The sequence below is a fragment of the Diaporthe amygdali genome (genome assembly GCF_026229845.1).
Source record: "Diaporthe amygdali strain CAA958 chromosome Unknown NODE_58_length_245710_cov_65_198243, whole genome shotgun sequence".
Lineage (NCBI taxonomy): Eukaryota > Fungi > Ascomycota > Sordariomycetes > Diaporthales > Diaporthaceae > Diaporthe > Diaporthe amygdali.
Window position 1 is genome coordinate 110318 of NW_026517078.1, and position 18727 is coordinate 129044.

The window sequence follows — 18727 nt, forward strand, 5'->3', positions numbered from 1 at the left end:
TATAGAATAGAGGCGCACTGAAGACCGTGCAGCCCCATACTGTACCTTAACAACGCGGACACGGCTTTATTCCAGCAATGAGAGGCTTCCTCTTCAATCCTGGTTTGCCTCGGTTGGTGTTGTCCCGGGCGGCCGGATCTATCTTCACGAACAGCTTCACACCTCGTCTTGCCGTACCTTGATATGGCTCGTGCTCAGCACAACAATCACCCCAGGGCTCGCGAGCCAGCCTGCTGTCGGACGGAGCCGGTACTTCTCTAATGACCGGCTTGCCGCGCTACCGAGGAAATGGTGTCGCCGTACAGTTCGTTCCTGTGCCTGATTATGCATTGACCACGCGCAGACCCGGACAGCCAGAAAGAGTATTGTCAACTCACGCTTCTGGATGCAATATCTGATGCCACAGACGATTCCTGGCTGGCCTATTCCTACGGCTATCAATGACATCCTCACACCACCCACTGGCCTAGATTGTATACAATATGGAGACTAGTTAGTCATGTCATTTCAGCATCAAGCCAGCTGACGATCCAACACACCAATCAATCCTACGGGCCGATAAAGTCACAACGATCTCTTGACCTGCTACAGCTCACCACGCCAACATGTTCCCGTGATACACCACCCAACCAGTCAGAATCTCAATTTTACTTGCCGGGCTTATGTCCAAAGGACCAACAGCCACAAAGTCTGTCAGCATGCAGCAACGTTCAGCCCAGCCTAGAACAGGTTTTTGACGAGGTCTGAGACGTCTGGTTCGGACCACGGTGGGCTTTGGCCGTGCCCGTGTTATCCAGGTTGGTGTTCCTTCAGGGCTGCGAGGATACCCCTTTCCGGCAGCCAGAAGGCTCGCTTCCCATTCGCACTCACTCTGCAGCATCCATGCCAACATGCATGGCACGAATAAGAGAAAACCTTACCCTGACCTGCAGCCCAACGATCCTGGGGCCCCGCGATCGTCTCCCGACTCCCCGCAAACTTCCATGCCGTTATCCGCGCTGGTTGCTATTTCGGTCAGTGTCGTTGGTGACATCGGCAGAGAGGTGCTTCGCGGACCGACAGGCGATTCAAACTGCACAGTAAGCACTACTTACCCGCGCAGATTAGCTCCGCAAATATTCGGCATGCATGAGACCGGGTCTGGTAGATCGTAGACGAAGGGAAGATTGTCCAGGGCCAGTTGATCGCTTTCTCAAGATATTTTTCTATGCTTACCTACTAGTAGAGCATACAAGTCGTGAAGATGTTTCAGCTGTTCTATGAAGTCGTAAGCATCCCAGGTCAAACAAGAGCTATCAGATCTCGATCTCTTCCTTACGATATTGCTAGCTACGTAAGGCGTCTCAGCGCATGCCTCGCCAATGTTACGTGACTTCTCGCTCCTGCTAGGCAATGAAGCTGCCGGTGTAATCATAGCAACGTCCGTCATACGAATCTTACTTCTCACGTGTCTTGAAGCAAACAAGTAGCAAAAATTGATTAGATCCATGGAGCCCGTTCACGTGATTTGCACGGCCTAGCACACATCTAGGACCACAACAGCTGGTGATATGCACGTTGATTATAGCCTGTACTTCTAGCCTCATGGTATTAGTTAGCGTGGCCAGCGCGGCCTTGGAGGCACTGTAGATGCTCTGAAACGGGAAGTGGAAAGTCACTGTCCCCGAGGTGTGGTTGGCGACTATAGCCCCATTCGTGGACGCCAACAGCAGTGGCATAAATGCCTGCGCGACAGCAAGTGGTGCCCAGAAGTTCAGATCGAAAATTTGCTTGCCGGTCGTGATGTCGGCATCGACGGCGGGCATCATGTAGTTGGCGCCCGCGTTATAAATCAGGATGTCGAGCGAGTCCACCGGGAGCTGCGAGACGCACGCGGCGATGGACGGCGCCGACACTACATCGAGGGGGAGAGTGGTGACGCCCTTGTGGGCGAGCTGTGCCATCTTGGCTGGGTCGTGACTGGTTGCAAACATGCGTAGTCCGGCTTCATGGAAGGCTACGGTACCGCGAGGGCTGCGCCCATGCTGTCGTCCGACCAGCCGGTGATGAGCACGGATTTCTGGGGTGGCGTAGACATTTTCGAGTTCCACTGTGATGCTGTCCTACGATCGGAGATTTCAAGAGAATGGCTAGGCGCCCTGTGTCGTGGGGATTGCTCGCTTACGTGTGCTTTTTATTGCACAAGTCGCATACTTCCAACAGGTTGGGGGCCGGCTGCATGACAGGCATCCATGGTGACCCAAGTGGAAAGGTTGAACACCAACACGAGTTGGTCACTGCCTAAGCGAATGACAAGCCTGGGCACGTTCCTAACCCAAAATATAAGCTCGGGTCTGGACTCGTTAGGGCTTGCCACAGGTCATTCCAGCACGATCCTGGCTGAGCTATGGAAGTCGAAAGGAGCAAGTAAAGACAAGGTGGAAACTCGTACGAAATACCTACACTGCGCTTGTTTGGCCAAAAAGTCACAACTATTATATTCACTTTGAATAGCTCTTCCGAGGCACGCACGAATTCAAGTATTCACTCTACTGAGGGTTGAGGCTGCAAAGCACGACAGATCTATGCTAGTACAACTCTCATAAACCTCTCTGGCCCATCACAAAATTCATAAACAGAGGTTGTCTGCACTATACCCAACCCCCAAACTACCTTCTTCCAACAAATTCAATGTTTCACACGTAAAAGCTAACCCATCCGTTCGCTGGCAACATCTACCCTCATGTCCCTCTTGATAGAATTTTGCGGGATGTTGCCGTTCAAATCATGACCTGGGTACCGATCCGCCTCAGCATGTGACGTGACAGACAAGAGGTCAAACGTGTCGTTTTCAGTTATCTCCCACGCACCACGAGGTTTCTTATGTGCAGCGCTACGCCAGGGTCTCTCGGTCCTGTCACTGCCGCCCACCAACTCTTGAGTCTTGCGTCTGCTCCCGTTGGAGCCCAGGACCCCGATTCTACTGAGGAAACTTCGTATACCTGAATCATCCGCGAATAAAGTGCGTAACAACTTGGGGATTGGGGGTATACCGATGATCAGGAACCCGGCCGTGATCTCCCCTAGGGCGAAGCAACCCATAATGGGAACATAGTATGTGGCATCATCTGATTTCAGGATCTTGGTACACCAGATCATTCGACAGAGTCCCATGACAATGGCGCTACAGTGAGGTCAGCTTAACTTGGACATTCGTTCGTAGACCGCATATCTCTTGGCAAAATCGACCTTCACCACGAGGCACCTAGAAACCAAGGGAGGGGCAACTCACCCAATTCCAACCAGGAACAATATTGCCACGCTAGCTTTCTTAGCCCTCGTCATATTCAGCCTCCAGATGATTAATTGCGGAACGGCCAGTACAGCGAGGTCGGAGACAAGATTGAGCACAGATGAAACTACATTCAAAATCTTTACGTCGATGGGGCAGTAACCCCCTTGATAGAAGACGTCCCAAATTTTCCGTTGAGGCGTGCAGCGAAATGCCCACAGGAAGGTCGCACAAACGCAATAGATCACGTTTGCAGCCACTAGGATATGAATTGTCCAGAACATAGCGTCGCGGTTCCTCAAAGGATTGAAGAGGTGTAGCCAGTCGATCAGGATAGCCACCTTTAGCAGCACAAGGATAAGGCCATATAAGATCGAGTTCGTATTGACACGCTACCGAGTTCAGTAAGCAAGTGTTGTTTTGGAGCACCACGCAGGAGTTGGACTATAATATAAGCCGCTGACCCAATTGAAGTTGTTCATATCCCTTAGTCTTATGTTCCATTGATGAGCAAAGGTACCAGGGAACATTGCCACCTCATAGCACAAATAGACAAATCCACAGAAGGTTCCCTAGAAGACGGTATATCAGCTTCTGATATAGACATTATAGTTATCCATATAGTATGGAAGGAAGTGTTTACTGACCAGTGCACAAATGAGCAATGCTTCTTCAATACCAAACGATCGAGGCTTCATCATCAGACGTGACCAGACTCTCAACGAGGTCGAAAGTAACACAAGAGTACTGCAAATAATAATAGCGGCATATCCCATGGCGTGCTGGCCTCCATAGTTGTCAAAATTAGGAACTACCCCAGGAGGGGGCACCATTGCTGGGTAATCACCATGGGGGTCCATGACAAATTCCGAAAGCGGGAGTGAAACAGAATGCGAAATGCATATGGGCGCCTTGATGGCGGTGGTGGAGGAACGCAACACCTGCTGACGCAATGAAGAAAGACAAGATGGGATGGGGCGATGGAATGAATAACACAACGATCGGCGCCTGGAAGCAAAGAGTTACATCATCCATAAACATGGGGGATCAGCCCATCACCCCTCATCAGCCGTTGCACAACAAATGCTAATTCAAGACGTGCGTCCAGGTGAACTTCAGGCAATATTAATTGTAAGGACGAAAAAGACCGAGAGAGCCTCTCATGTGTGTCTGATTTACCCGCAGCCCTCAAAGCGCCCCGGAGGACTTCGCAAGCGTGCTGCCGCTGTCTGCCAAGTGTAGCACGTGCTTACGCCCCCATTGATGCACCTGGGACGAGGCAACGTCGGCCTACGCAGCTCTTTCTGTACAGTACTCCGCAGTCCAACGGGGGGTGCTGATCCTCGCCTGCCGTGTGACGGCTCCTGCCACCATGACAGCTTCTTCGGCCCCCGTGTTCGAACGACATTATTTGCAAATCTGCAGGCTGTGCCCTCAGGTTGCAGCGTACGTTGCCGTGCATCGGGAAGCACTGGAATGGCTTGAGACTATGAGGCGGCCCGCATCTCGACCTGCATCCATGAGTCCGGCTCTCATCGGACGTGGAGCTTTCATTTGGGCCAGGACCCTTCGGCCTCTGCGCACTTCCATTCTGCCCGGCGATGGGCATGTTGTACTCGCTATCTGCTGCAGCCTTATCCCACCACAGGCTTTAGCCAAGCTGTATTTTCAATTAAGGGTGTGCGAGCCGGTGACCTGGGCGTGCTCCAGGGCATGATTACTGGCTGATTCCACGAGTCTGGAAAAGCCGTCAGTACCTAGGCGTGGTCGCTGTACGCACCGCCGCAGGCAACATCTTGGTGCCTATTCAGAGCGCTACTAGTACCTTCATCCACTATCATATGTTGCTCTGAGTTGTCTGGGTCCTCACTATGGCTCCGTGGTGTCTAGTATGGGCTACTACGTCCCCCCGGAAACGTACGCTTATGAGTTCTTGCTGTGTGTTGGGGTCAGACTTGTCTATCTGCATTGGTACACGGATATCCAGGCAAGCACGCGTTACGGATGTGGGCAGCAGAGGTCCCGAGGTCTGGCAGTGAGCACGCTGGTGGTACTCCATCTTGTGGGCGGGCTGACAGAACTGTCTATCAGTTGCACCCCCTTTGCATCCGTACCCCAAAAGCCATAACGGCGCCGTTCCCGTCGGTGGAACCAATGGCCGTCGTGGGTGTGAAAGCCAGACGGTCGGGCTAATTCCTACTGGTGACTTCAACTGGGCGAGGTTGATGCGTATCAGAGGGCGTTCTGAGCTAGAACTTCAAATTGAGACTAGTAGAACTGTCCGGAAGAAGAAGGTCTAACTTAACCTAAATGAACTTTTTGCTAATATCAAGGCTATTCGGAGCCCTCATGACCAATTCGCAGAAGGATTAGATATGCTTATTACAAATTTTTATACCAAGGAGATCCGAGCAACCTGGTGAATACCGACTGGCTTTCACGAGTCCATGTCGTGGGGTTTACATCCTGTGTTGAAAACGGACCAGGATCGAAAGCTGCAATTTGAGTCTAGAGCAATACCAAGCTGCTCGGTCGCAAATATGTACAGCTTTAAGAGACCTCAAAGCTAGGTAGCTACTCAGTGCCTAAGTGTCATAGGATTTAAACGGGATGGGCGTGCCGAGCAGGAGACATGGACGAGCACAAGTGTCTTGATAAAAGATACAAAGACTCGTCCTGTGGGTTTGTTCCGCTGAAGAGTTTGCCGATTGAATTACAAAAGAATGCATGGAATTTTTGGGCGCGGTTTTAGGAAGTAGTCAGGTGTGATGCGCAAAATCCGAAGTACCTACCAGACAAATACAAGGACTGATTCTTGGGACTGCCTGGCATGGTTACAATTTTTGGACAACCTCTCACTGCATTCTCCGTTTCGTTGTTCATACCCTTTTGCGCAAACTAATGAGAATTCCGCAGAACAAGGGATACTATGCCATGTTCCGAGTTCGTCTCACATGATTTCGTGCAGATAGTATGTCTGAAGTTGTGGGTATCTGAGACATACTCAAGCCTGCAAGGCAATTGCTACACCAGCTTAGCATGAGTTACGTTCTGATTCCGATAGTTGAAGCAGAAGTTTAGAGTAAATCTCAAAGCGAAGAGTCAAAGCTTCACGGCATAGTGAGTGTTAGTCGAGTTTCTCCTGCGAACGAGGTGACTCATTGTGCGTACCTCAAGGCTCTTTACTGTGATGCTCAACCTTTTGGGTGGCCAATTGCACATCTGTTGGGTCACATGGTGACCCAACAGCATCGGCTTGCTTGGTGCTTCAAAGTAGTGAAATGATGCTTGACAGCAATTTGCATAGGCATACATCGGTGGAAGCACCTCCTACATTCGTCGCACCGCGTTAACGCAGCCCAAGGGTGACGAATCGTATGTACCGAATGTCATTCAATCAAACATGAATTCTTCCGAAAATTTGATGCAGGCCTCCAGCAACGTTCATAGGCTGGCTGCTCAGCTATATTGGACAACTCTGTAGGGTATTAATAGACAGAGATGTAGATCGTCCTGATACTTGAAACTAGTTGCGCAACGCCCATCATGGAGTTCTTCGCGCCTTTACAGCTTGCTTGCTCCCGAAATACCGCAATCACGTTCCTTGGGTTTGAATTGACTGGTTTCCTAGGATATATTGGGGGTTCGACATGATGCTCTCTGGCGTGTAAGTCGTGAGCCATCAGCTCCAAAGAAAGCTGTCTTGGCTGCAGGTCGAGGACGCCATCATGATAGTGCGAATAATGTCCTTGAATGAAGACATGCGTACACTTTCGCCCTCCAATCTTGAGCGCGACACGCATGGGTGAGTTTTCGGTGAGTATGATGTGAAAGCATGTGGGGTTATATGAATGCGTCGTCTGAGAGCTGTGATGCAGTCGATGAGGATCTCAGACATGAGAAGTGACCAATACCTTTTCACGACACTTGGGCATGGGTGACGTCGCAGCTCGCACACAGGAGCATAGGATGCACCTGCATGTAGACACTACGCCGTGATACCAGGGCACCGGTGGTCAGGACGTCGACAGTGTGTTTGATTAACGCAGCGTGAATAACTTTAGACCACCTGCACATCACTGCAGATGTGGTGGTCCAACTTCTCCGTGGGCAACTCGGTGTAGCTGGCCCAACGGAAAGAGACAAATTGAAAAGAAGCTTAATGTGCTGTGTTGCTCCCAACACTTCAAACCTACATATATCAACCTCCCACTTCCCGATTCACAGTTGTCACGTACTCGATTTAGACAAAACGTCCAGGTGCCTCAGCTGCGTGCACATGAATGGCCATCCGAGCCGCGAGTCACGAATCACAAGTCACCTTGCATGCAGGAGCGTGTGTTCTCATCTCGGTGGGCGATCAGGACTCTGCTGGGCATGACTGCCCCTGCAGTGGTCTGTATGTCAGAGCGTACGTGGCCGAGTAAAAAAACAACACAAGGTCTCGGGGATGCGAGGGTATGCGAGAAGATGTGTACGGTCTATGACGGGCTCGGCTGGTGCAACTCAATGCTTGTCTTGTTCGGGCCTGTTGAGTGGCTGACGGTCAGCATCTCGATGTGGCATTGTGGGACAACCCAAAAACCATGAGCAGAAGCTGGCAGCAGGAAGAAGAGGAGAGAAGGGAATATCAATGGCATGTCACCCAGTCTTGGGCCGTCCATAACACAAAACATATTGATCCTCGCTTGAGCAACCAACCAAGAGAGAAAACAGCTCAAGCCACACTCTCGTCCGTCCAGAAAGTCGACACTGCAGACAGGGCAGATCATCTACGAAACAAACACATAAACACCCAAGGAACTCGACTGTTTCAGTATGCTTCCAACCCCTCGGGCCGCACCTAAATTTAGCGGGCGAGGCAGGCCACCAGCTGCCTCGCGCTCATCCAGTCTGCCCACTGCCGCAGCGGGCCCAGGCGACCGGGTCTGGTGGCTGCTGGCCCAAGCTCAAGATTTTCAGGTCCCGCTAGCCAGCAACGCCCAGGCTCAGACCCAGACTGTGACCCGCCCGGCCGGCAGCAAAATCAGGCCCAAGACAGCTGATCTTGTCTCGCCTTCGTCTGGAAGCAAATAATCCTAGGCTCGATTTAGCCTGATAATTATTACAACTTTCCCTCCCTCACTCCCTCTCTCTCTCTCTCCTGACTGAACAGACCACCATGGCACCGACATCGACTTCATAATGCTGCAGCAAGATCTCCTAGACACCCTGTTCTTGAATCGAAAGGCTCTGGCGGACGTTGGAGGGACGGAGACTGGGGCAGCAACGAGCGCCACAGAGGGAGGCAACAACGCGGCGGTGGTGACGGCGACGACAGCTCTCACGATGAACAAGGACATTGGCGGCCCAGACGCCACCGGCGGGGAAAAGTGCCCCGTCGACCACCGGAGTAGAGAGGCTTGGATGGCACAGGCGAAAGCTGCACAGAAGGCACAGGAGATCCAGGACACACAGACACAACCTCAGACATCACCGACCTCGAAACCTACGAGTTCGACATGGCAGTGGCCACGGATACCATTCCTCTCCTCTAAGACATCATCAACAGACCAACAACTACCATCATCACCACAACAACCACATCAGCAACAGCCACAACGGCCAGGCGGCCCCCTCGGCACCGACCGCGTCGTCTCCACGATCCCGCGCTCCCACTCGGCCGGCGCCACAAGCAGCGCGTGCCCCGTGAACCACGAGACGGAGACGGGCGCCGACGCCAAGACGGGCAACTGGGTGTACCCGAGCGAGAAGATGTTCTTCGACGCCATGAAGCGCAAGGGCCACGACACGCGCGCCCAGGACATGAAGACGGTCGTGCCCATCCACAACGCCGTCAACGAGCGGGCCTGGAAGGAGATCCGCGAGTGGGAGCGGCCCTATGCGTCCTCCACGTACGTTTTTCTTTTTCTTTTTCTTCTTCTTTTCCCTCGCCCTGCTGTCTGTAGGATCAGCTACAAAGCAAGATGTGATTGTGTGTGTGTGTGTGCTGACTCTTCATGTTGAAAAATCTTAGTTGCCCCCAAGGACCCATGCTCTACTCCTTCACCGGCCTCAGCACGACAATGTCCCCCAAGGCCCGCCTCAACACCCTCCTCGGCTACACCGCCCCCTTCGACAGGCACGACTGGGTCGTCGACCGCTGCGGCACAAAGGTCGAGTACGTCATCGACTTCTACGCCGGCCGGCCTGATGCCGCGAGGGCCGGGGGCAAGCCGAGTTTCTACCTGGACGTGAGGCCGAAACTCAATACCTGGGAGGGCATCAAGATGAGGGCCAGTAGGGCCGTTGGGTTGTAGTGAAGGGTTTGAGACCCTAGAGCCCGAGGAGGGTGTTTGGTGAGACGGGCGGTGCAAGCAGAGTGCTGCGCTGGGCTTGAAGGGCGCTACTTTGTCTGCTCTGTCGAAATGCGCACGTCTTCTGCAGCATCGCAGGCAAGGCCTTATGTACGACTTGGCTATACGAGAACCACGACCAATATTGGACGGCGTCCGAGGTTTCAGCGGCTGCGATTGACCAAGACTGACATGGCACTTGGAGTGTATAATGAACAGACACTGGGGTATCAACGGTTTGTTTCGTGTATTCTCAAATCATCGTGTAGGTCCGAAGATGTCAGGCATCATGTACCTCTTCAACTAAATCTGTAAGGGGGAAAATCATATCTCCGCTTTGCTATAAGCAAACATCTAACAAGGCTATGCTTCTGCCATTGCTCGATCCCTAAGTCCCTTACCATTTTCTATGTCCTGCCGCCAACGCCTTGCAAGTTTGACACCACCCAAAAAGTCATGACGACAGTCAAGACATCAGCCAACTAGGCCAGAAAAGATACATCAGTCGTGTTTCGCCTGCCGTGAAGGTGGTCGGTGGATGAGCGGGCCATGATCCTTTTCGCTCGATATTGGTGGCACTGTGTTCATCGCACATCAGCAAGCTGCTCCTGACTGGTTAGGTGAGGTTCCGTGCAAGGGGAGAAGGGAAATGCGATTGCGAAACCCCGATTGCGAATGGCTTTATGCCTTGTGTTGCCTTTTGGCATCCACGTTCTGTTTGGCCGCACTTGTCGCCTAGAAACTTCCATGTCCCTGACCGTTGGGCAAACCAAATCCGCCTGCCGGCTTCCTGGCACAGTAGTCGAATGAGGCAAAATGAGGAGAAAGGGGAGCCGAAACACGAAAGCCAAAGGAAAGTCGAACGTATCCTACGTGCCCTTGAGACTCTTCTCGCTGCCACCGACCCTGACCCGTACGGGCGTCTTGGTCTCGACTGCCGCATTCTCCACCTCCCAGCCCTTGTCCCTCAGCGCGTTGAGCAACGCCAGCTTGGTCTCACGGTCCACTACACCCGAGCCGACCAGGTGGTCGTCAGGAACCTCATTCTCGTAATGGCCCATGCCGCCGAGCCCGTCCTTGAAGATGGCTGTGTCAAAGTAGTAGGCGTGCGCAACAGCGTCGAACCATGCCAACAGCGGGTCGTTGTCCGATCTCTTCCCTTCTTTGATGGCAATCCGGATGGTGAAGCTCGGCCCCCACTGCCAGATGCCCATGAAGTAGTCCTCGGTGTCGAAGACATATCTGTGATATCCCCACGGCCTGAAGTTCATGACATCTCCGTACCCGCCAAAGTCAGCCGTTCCCTTGTACTCAGCCGCCCTAGAGGTAATGTTGCCGTGGCTATTGAAGATGATGGACTCGCGCTTCGCAACCTCGGTGGGAGACAGCACGGTCTTCGTCTCGAGAAACTCGCGGAAGACGATGGTGGCGCGCTGACGGTTCAGGGTGCGCATCTTGACGCAGCGCACACCGCAGTAGTTGGTGATGAGGTGAATGCCCACCAGTACCACCATCCAACACCACACGGCTGTCTTGTCCTCGACCAGCTTGACGAGTAGAGTGCCCGCCAACATCCCCATAAGGCTGACGACGGTTTCCTGGCTCTGCTCCTTCGCATTGAGTTCGGCGAGGTTCCCATTTGTTGCGAAATGGGCGCTGAGGGTGGCTTTGGATGCGCCAGCAGCGACACCACACAATGATCGCAAAACGGAGGCGGTGACCATGACGGAGACCTTGGGCAGGAGAGGCAAGGCCGGTAGCAGGAGGTCGAGGAACTGACTGCAGTCGTTGAAGATATCAGCGAGAAAGCGGTAGTATTTGCACTCGGGCTCGATGGCCTGGCCCATGCGATGGGCAAACAGAATGGTGGCGAGACGGGAGAAGGTATCCTGGATGATCTGCAGGAGGAGGGCGGTGGTGGGCGTCTGGCTTGAGCTTCCCACGCCCAGGCCCTCGAGGATGGCGCGGTTGGCGAGGAGGTTCGTTATGGAGGAGGAGAAGGCTTGCAGTGAATCGAATGTTTGGTAGGCAAGGTAGTCATCGGTTACGGTATGGGGGAAGCCGGCGGGAAGGAAGGCATAGAGGATAGCCTTGGGGAGAGGAGTATGCGTTTTCTCCTACGTCCAGTCAGCCAGCGGTCAATATGCTGCAGAGATAGAGTGATGTAGAGCATGGCGACAGCTTTGAGACAGCTGTAACGTACCACCTTGAGGCCATCTTTCTCGTTGCCAGTATATGTCGCGAGGACATCGCCCGACTCGTCGATGTCGCAGATCTTGCTCATCTTGGCCAGCACATGGAGGATGGAAGGGGAGACGAGACAAGACACAGGAGGCTGACGGGAGGCTGACAGGAGCCAAGTTGCTCTTTGCTCGCCGAGGGAAAAGTTTTCTGGAGGGAAAGGACAGACTGGAGGTAGGATGGGTGGGCGGAAGGATGGACGCAGTCGGAAGAGGTTTACCCAAATGAAGGAGAGTCAGGGTACAGTAATTAATGGAGATTGGGGATCCAAGGACGAATTAAGCTTTCGTCATCCTCTTGAACAGATCGATAGTACGGGAGACTCGGAGCTTCAGAGCAAAGAGACACAGGTGCCAACCACGACAGCTGTAGACTGTGAGATACAAGGAGGACCTTGGGACTATTTGCATTCCAGGAATTGGACAGTCAGAATGATCACAGGTGGTTGCGACCAGCAACTGTTTACTTGCTGCGGGTGCATGAAGGGACCAGCAGTGACGTCGGCACAACAGGGTGAGAGCTGCGATAAGGTGCTGAGAAACGGCTGATAAGCCCCAATCCCCGGGCTGGAGAGATCAGCTTAAGGGATCAACAGCGCTACTCAGGTACCCAGGTACTGTAGCTTGTGGGGGAGCTTGGGCCCTCCAGGCCATGAGGACCCTGAACCTAGAGAGCAAGATAGAGAGGGTCTGAGATGATTTGTCACAACGCGAGACCAGACCAGAGCTTGGCAGATGTCCTGGGCAATGGCTTTTACAAGAGGCAGATAGATGCTTCGGAAAGGGACATGTGCCCATCAAGCACGAGAACCAAGGGTTCATGGCTGTTGCTGTAGGTATTAGGTATTTGATCTATCATGACAGATATGGCTTTTCACAAAACTCCAACAGTCCAAATTTTGAATAATGCGCCAGAAAACCGAAGGCGTCTCCTCCCACTTCCTTTTCTCTCTCTTGCTGTTCTGGTTATTTGGTCCAGGACGTGTCTCGGTCATTCCTCGTCGGCCCTTGCCCTTGCCTATCGCTTGACAGGCTCACCGGTCTCCGAAACCAGGTGCTCGTCCGTCTTGATGGGTCCTTCGCCAACGCCAGTCATGATAACCCTGGACACGCCCGTCTTGATTGCAGCGGCTACAGGCTCCTCGAGGGCCACCCCCGCAGTCTTCAGCCCGGCAGCGCCCTCCTTCCAGCCGCCGACCTCTGGCAGCAGCCCGTGGAAGGTGCTGACGACGGCAGCTTCGTCCTTCTCCAGGTAGTAGACGACGCAGTTGGGACCCGCGTCGAATGTGTAGGCTGCCACGGTGCGCCCGGCGGCCTCGTTGATCTTCTCGACCGCCCTGACAGCGGCACGGGACACGTCGTTCATGTAGAAGATGGGCGGGTACGTGTCGGCGCAGCTCGCGTGGAACGAGTTGCTGTCGCGCATCGTCACCTCGCCAAACAGCTCAAAGTCCCTGTCCTTGATGGCCTTCTCCATGAGATCCATGTTCTTGGGCACGACCGTGGCGATGCGCTGGGCGAAGAGCCCGGAGGTGGCGACCGTCTGCTGCATGCCGGAGCTGGAGCTGACTCCCTTCTTGGCCGCGGACACGACCAGGATCAGGGCGCGCATGTCGGGCCAGTGCGACGCCTCGGCGACCAGGTCGGCCCTGGAGTCGGTGCCGTCCTCCTTGGACCCCATGCGCCACGCGACATAGCCGCCGAACAGGGAGCGGCAGGCGGACCCGGAGCCCTGGCGCGCAATCAGGGACAGCTCGGACGGGCTCTCGGGCAGCTCGTACAGGTTGGCAACGGCCCTGACGAGGGCAGCGAAGCCAGCGGCCGACGAGGCCAGGCCGGCAGCGGTGGGGAAGTTGTTCTCGCTGACAAGCTTCAGGGGCAGCGGGCTGAGCTTGGGCAGCGAGGAGTCGGCATCTTCGAGGGCCTTGCGGCGGGCCCTGAGCTCACGGAAGCATGCCTGGGTTCGGGCGCCCGAGATGTCGGAGGGCTCGCCGTTGAGGAGGAGGGAATCGGGGCCGGATTGGTCGGAGGGGCTGCAGGAGGCGGTGGTCAGGGTGCGCAGGTCGGCCTGCGAGAGGGTGACGGAGAGGGACGAGTTGGTCGGGAGATTGAGCTTGGGGTCACGCTTTCCCCAGTACCTACAGCCCGGACAATTAGACGTGAGGTTAGCAAAAGCTCAGAGCGGGAGGGTAGAGAGCAGAGTGGGGGGAACGGGTGTGAGGTGGAGGGGGGAGGAGGTGAGGAGCAGGAAGATGGAGTCGCAGACTGACTTGACGACGGCGATGTTGACGGGAGCAGTGGTGCTGGCCCGGTAGACCTTGTTGTCGGCCATCTTGATTATGAACACAGTTGTTTGCCTTCCCTTAAGAGCCGTGGGCAGGAGGTGATGGGAGCAGGTAGCGGTCAACGCAGCTATCTATTATATCTCCAGCCGCCCATCGTCTTCCTGGTTGGCCATGGTGGGGCAGCATTGAAATTGGACCCTGCCACGCCTGCCCACGCCTGCCACGCCTGTGCTGCTGCCCCGCATTGCATTGGAAGTTATCTGTGAAGAAAGACTAGGCCTAGTTTGTCTTACTCGGTACCGCCTTCACCTACACGAATATGTACCTCGGGTACCTTTCTCATATACAGCTCCATCCACATCAATTCGCCCAGCCTCAAACCGGTCTCCGACCTCTCTCATTTCATCTAATTAACCAAACCTGTCTCTAGAGAGCATTTCTTTGCGAGAGAAGTCCAGATGAAAGTATCTGTCTCTTTTTACTGAAGACGATGCAGTGCTCACTGATATCCGAGCTCTTGGCAGACCAGGCCATTCTCTACTCAATCCCAGCAGATTATGAATGAAGCAATCCCGAGGAGAGCACGCCCGGACTCCGATGGGCCCAGAGAAGTCCGAGACAGTAAGCTTTCACTCCAACGTATAGGAGCACTTGTAGTGGGACAGCTACAGCTCCAGCAATGAGCTTGAGGGCCAATAACTGGACCAACAGAGGTACCAGTACACACGCACGAATACTCTGTGCAACATGGCATGACAGCTTCGAGAAGTGTCTGCGCTGTGGATGATTGCATTATCACTCATGGTATTGGGTCAGATCTGCCTCCGTATATTCTACCTAAACCTTGAGAGATGTTTCAAACTGCCCCACGGGAACTTCCCAATTCGACCTCGTCACAAGCCACTTCGTGATGGCCTCAATCTCTTCGCCGATCTTTCGCAGCCCATCCAGTTCGAACCCATCGCCACGGACCTGCACAATAACAGTCTGATTCTCGGGGCCTCCCAGCCCACAGTTCAGGCTGAGCCCCAGGTGCGGTCTGACCACCGCACTCAACACCTCGTGGTGGTGATGCGGGTTCGTGCCCCCGATGGCCCCCTGGAGGCCGGGGACCCAGTTGTAGACCTGCGCCCCAATCACCTCCGGCACCAGCTTCTCGCCATTGCTGAGGCCGGCCATGATCTCCCTCAGCGGTGCGGCCGCGTACTTGGTCAGGAGCGTCTGCTCGCCCTGCACCCTCTTGAAGAACTGCAGCACCGTCTCCCCGCTCGATCTGTTGACCTCGATCAGGTTGATGACGTTCTGGTACGTCGGCCCGCTCACGTCCGTCGCCTCGAACAGCTTCGGGCTCAGGTCTTCCATCGCCTTGGGGATGAAGGGGAAGTACGTCCGCGCCGCCTCGTGGTTGGTGAAGAGCGCGTGCGAGTGTCCCGTCCGATAGACGTTCATCAGCGCCACCGCGCTCTTGACTACCGCCTGTGCTGTGATGTCCGGGAACTCTTTACGAAGGGCGTGAATATCGGGAGTATCGAACAAGAACTGGATGCAGTCGTCACCCTCCACCAGTGCGGCATTGTACTTGTCGCGCGGTGTTATGAGGGTGGATGGGAACAGGGCGCCAGCCTCAGCGTGTTGTGGCAGTGAGGATAGACGCCTGAGATGCCACTTTGTCGCAGCACGAGCCTCGACGCCAGATCGCAGGTTGTAGTAAGAGTCTGCCCATGGCTTGTAATCCACGTGAGGGTGGAGCTTTGACAATATGTCCTCGGTCGAAACTGCACCTGAGGCGATGGCTCCGAGCGCCCGGTCCATGTCCTCCGACGTGATTTGGCCCATGGACGCGTCGATGACACAGTGGTGGACAGACGTTACCATTGCAGCAGAGCCAGTTTCCTTGATGTCGAACAGCATGGTGCGGTAGACTGGGCCGGGGAGTGTGGCATAGTCTGGGTGGGGGTGGTGCAACGAGACCTGCCTCAGGTCTTCGAGGGTGTCGAGAGAGCCGCCATCTTCTACAACGAAGTCAAAGAACTTTGGACTTCGCTTCACAATCACGTGGAGGGCGTCATTCGAATTGAGCTTATCAGAGTCCCAAACGAGAAAAGATGCGAGTATCCGGTTATTCATCACGACGGCTTCAAAAGCTCGACGGATTTGCTGGAGGCACTGTCAGTGCCGACTTGCGCATTGGAGATGGATAAGAATCGGGTGTGCATAGACTTACCTCTTTGTTGAGCTTCTGGCTTGGGTTTATAGCGAAGTTGAAATTCCAACTGTCATACAGCTTCGTCTGCGACATAATCGTGCCGAAGTCGTAGGCAGGGATGATGTCCTCGACGTCTTCCCAGCCCAAACCTAAGCTGGAAATCGTCTTGACCACAAGCTCCTTCGTTGGCTCCAGGAGCTCAGGGTCTTCGAGCAGATGGGCCATATCCTCCACCTCTGGTGTGCCCTGGCGAGTTGGTCTCTTGACGGCTACCTCCTGAGCCCCGTTTGCTTGGCCAGCTCCCATACTCTGCAGCAACTTAATCTGGCCCTCGATGGTCCCTGCCTCTGCCATGGCAGACAGCGACAGAGCCTTGCCGGTCGTGCGCTTGATCCTGTCTCTCACGCGCATCACCGTGATACTATCGGCAAATTCGCCAACGGGAGCGTCGAGCCGGATCCTCGAAGGCTCCAGGCCAACGGCTTTCGCCCAGATTAATCTCAGTTCCTCGGTGAGGCTAGCTTCATTCCTTATGGTGCTGTCCACGATTGCCTCGCTCTTGGAAAGGTGTTTCTTGACCAATGCGGCGAGTTTCGCCTTTTGGATTTTGCCAGAGGTCGTTCGTGGATAGTCCTCCAAGTTGAGTGCCTTGACGGAGATGACGTCTTCCGGGACATAGAGGGTTCCCATGTGTTGCACGATCTCGGACTGGATCAGCTCACGAATCTCTGGGTCAGCGGGCCCTTTGATAACGCAGACGGGCACCTCGCCGGCGATCTCGTCCTTTACGCCGACTATCTGCGGGACGAGTGCGCTCAGCCTCGGGTTCTTGCCCAGAATGCCCTCAATGGCTACAGGTGAGATATTCTCACCCCCACGGATGATCCTACCGAAAGTCTGTTAGTATATGCAAAAGTGCTGAAGAATTTCTTTGACCCACATCTCTTTATATCTCCCCGTGATGAATGTCCGGCCCTGTTCATCCATTCGACCAGCATCACCTGTTTTGTACCAGAGTTTTCCGTCCTTCTCATACCAATTCTCCTTGCCTACACCGCCAATATAAGGCCCGTCGATGCTAGGTCCGCAGCCAGCGAGCTCTCCGATAGTGTTTCGCGGAAGTGTCTCGCCCGTCTCAGGGTCGACTATCCGCGCGCCGAAGCCTGGCATTGGCCAACCAACCGACACCTCGTCCCCGTCTACGATCTTGCTGAAGTCGTTCGTACATTTGCTGGATAACAACACGCCTTCGGTGCAACCGAAGATGTTTTCTGCGCCGCCACCGCCAAGTTCTTGCGTGACGAGGCTCAGTGTTTCTGGAGTCAGGGTAGAGCCTCCAAAGCTGACATTCTTCAGGTCAGATAGTGGTCTGTCGGGATACTTTGCTGCCTTGACAGATGTCAATGCGTGTAGCATTGTCGGGACCATTATTACATGCGTGATTCTTTCGTTGTAAAGCGTCTCCAGCATAGTCTCGGGATTAAAGGCGGCCCCAGGGAATACAACTCCGCCGCCCAAGCTTAGTGAGTTGGTGAGGGTGATAAAACCTATGGCGTGGTTATTGGGAAGACTGCAACAGCTGCGTTCGCCCGGTAACATGGCCCCGTCGAGCATGTTCCGGCCCACAAATGCCAAACCCCAGGTCGAATGCGTGCGGAAGATGCCCTTGGGCAGGGATGTCGTGCCGGAGGTGAAGAGAACTGACCCGCCGCCGTCCGGGGTCGAAGGAGTCAGGGCGCCGTCCTCAGCACCCTGGACGGTCTGGTCCATGAAGCTCTGGAAGGTAGTCCAGTCTGCATATCTATTGGCGCCAAAGACGATCTTGTGTGGAGGCTCAGGGAAGAGCTTGGACTCGTCTACTTGGTAAGCCAAGTGTTCGTCTCCCGCGATGACGACCGGCTTCTCCCCGTTGCAGACGCTCAGGGCTGTCTTGACCATGTGTCTGACTTCTTCCTCATTCGTCAGGTTGCGAGGACTGATCGGGATGATAACGCAGCCGAGCTTGATTGCAGCGTAGCATGCCAGCACGTAATCGGCGCTGTTGTGACAAAAGGTCACCAACGGCGTGCCTGGCTTCACGCCTAGTGGCTTCCATGCCCTGACGAGTCGATCAATCCCCCGGCTGAGACTCCTGAAGGACCACCGGAGGTAAGGGTGCTCACGAAATGCATCGTGGTCCAGCGGCAGATTAGGGATGCCGAAGAGTCCTGGTTGTTGATGGACGCAAGCAATAGCAAGGGCGTCAGGAGTCGAGGAGACGAAGGACTGAAAGTCCCTCCACATGCACGGGGGTTCTTCTACTTGTGGCAGGGGAGGCCCATATTCCTCGCTCAGTGCCACCACGCTACCCATGACTGGCAGATCCTAGTATTCTTGTAGATGAGTGCCGC

The 18727-nt window shown here is 54.5% G+C and overlaps 5 protein-coding genes across 5 annotated transcripts; 1 reads left to right on the top strand and 4 right to left on the bottom strand.

Moving 5' to 3' along the window:
• Nucleotides 1-1248: 1248 nt before the first annotated feature.
• Nucleotides 1249-5330, bottom strand: J7T55_001694 (uncharacterized protein; the record flags this gene model as incomplete). The annotated part of the gene is made up of 9 exons (XM_053135698.1): nucleotides 1249-1257; nucleotides 1319-1398; nucleotides 1535-2089; nucleotides 2694-3163; nucleotides 3272-3663; nucleotides 3736-3843; nucleotides 3919-4212; nucleotides 4722-4904; nucleotides 5193-5330. The coding sequence occupies 9 exons, from the start codon at nucleotides 5328-5330 to the stop codon at nucleotides 1249-1251; spliced, it is 2229 nt and encodes a 742-aa protein (XP_052986631.1).
• Nucleotides 5331-8455: 3125 nt separating this feature from the next.
• J7T55_001695 (cytochrome c1 heme lyase) lies at nucleotides 8456-9570 on the top strand (the record flags this gene model as incomplete). Its single annotated transcript, XM_053135699.1, has 2 exons — nucleotides 8456-9165; nucleotides 9288-9570. 2 exons carry the CDS (start codon nucleotides 8456-8458, stop codon nucleotides 9568-9570), a joined length of 993 nt encoding a protein of 330 aa, XP_052986632.1.
• Nucleotides 9571-10475: 905 nt separating this feature from the next.
• Nucleotides 10476-11890, bottom strand: J7T55_001696 (uncharacterized protein; the record flags this gene model as incomplete). The annotated part of the gene is made up of 2 exons (XM_053135700.1): nucleotides 10476-11723; nucleotides 11810-11890. 2 exons carry the CDS (start codon nucleotides 11888-11890, stop codon nucleotides 10476-10478), a joined length of 1329 nt encoding a protein of 442 aa, XP_052986633.1.
• Nucleotides 11891-12864: 974 nt separating this feature from the next.
• On the bottom strand, nucleotides 12865-14178 carry J7T55_001697 (diphosphomevalonate decarboxylase; the record flags this gene model as incomplete). The annotated part of the gene is made up of 2 exons (XM_053135701.1): nucleotides 12865-13984; nucleotides 14117-14178. 2 exons carry the CDS (start codon nucleotides 14176-14178, stop codon nucleotides 12865-12867), a joined length of 1182 nt encoding a protein of 393 aa, XP_052986634.1.
• Nucleotides 14179-14968: 790 nt separating this feature from the next.
• Nucleotides 14969-18620, bottom strand: J7T55_001698 (uncharacterized protein; the record flags this gene model as incomplete). Its single annotated transcript, XM_053135702.1, has 3 exons — nucleotides 14969-16288; nucleotides 16356-17223; nucleotides 17278-18620. The coding sequence occupies 3 exons, from the start codon at nucleotides 18618-18620 to the stop codon at nucleotides 14969-14971; spliced, it is 3531 nt and encodes a 1176-aa protein (XP_052986635.1).
• Between the last annotated feature and the right edge of the window lie 107 nt (nucleotides 18621-18727).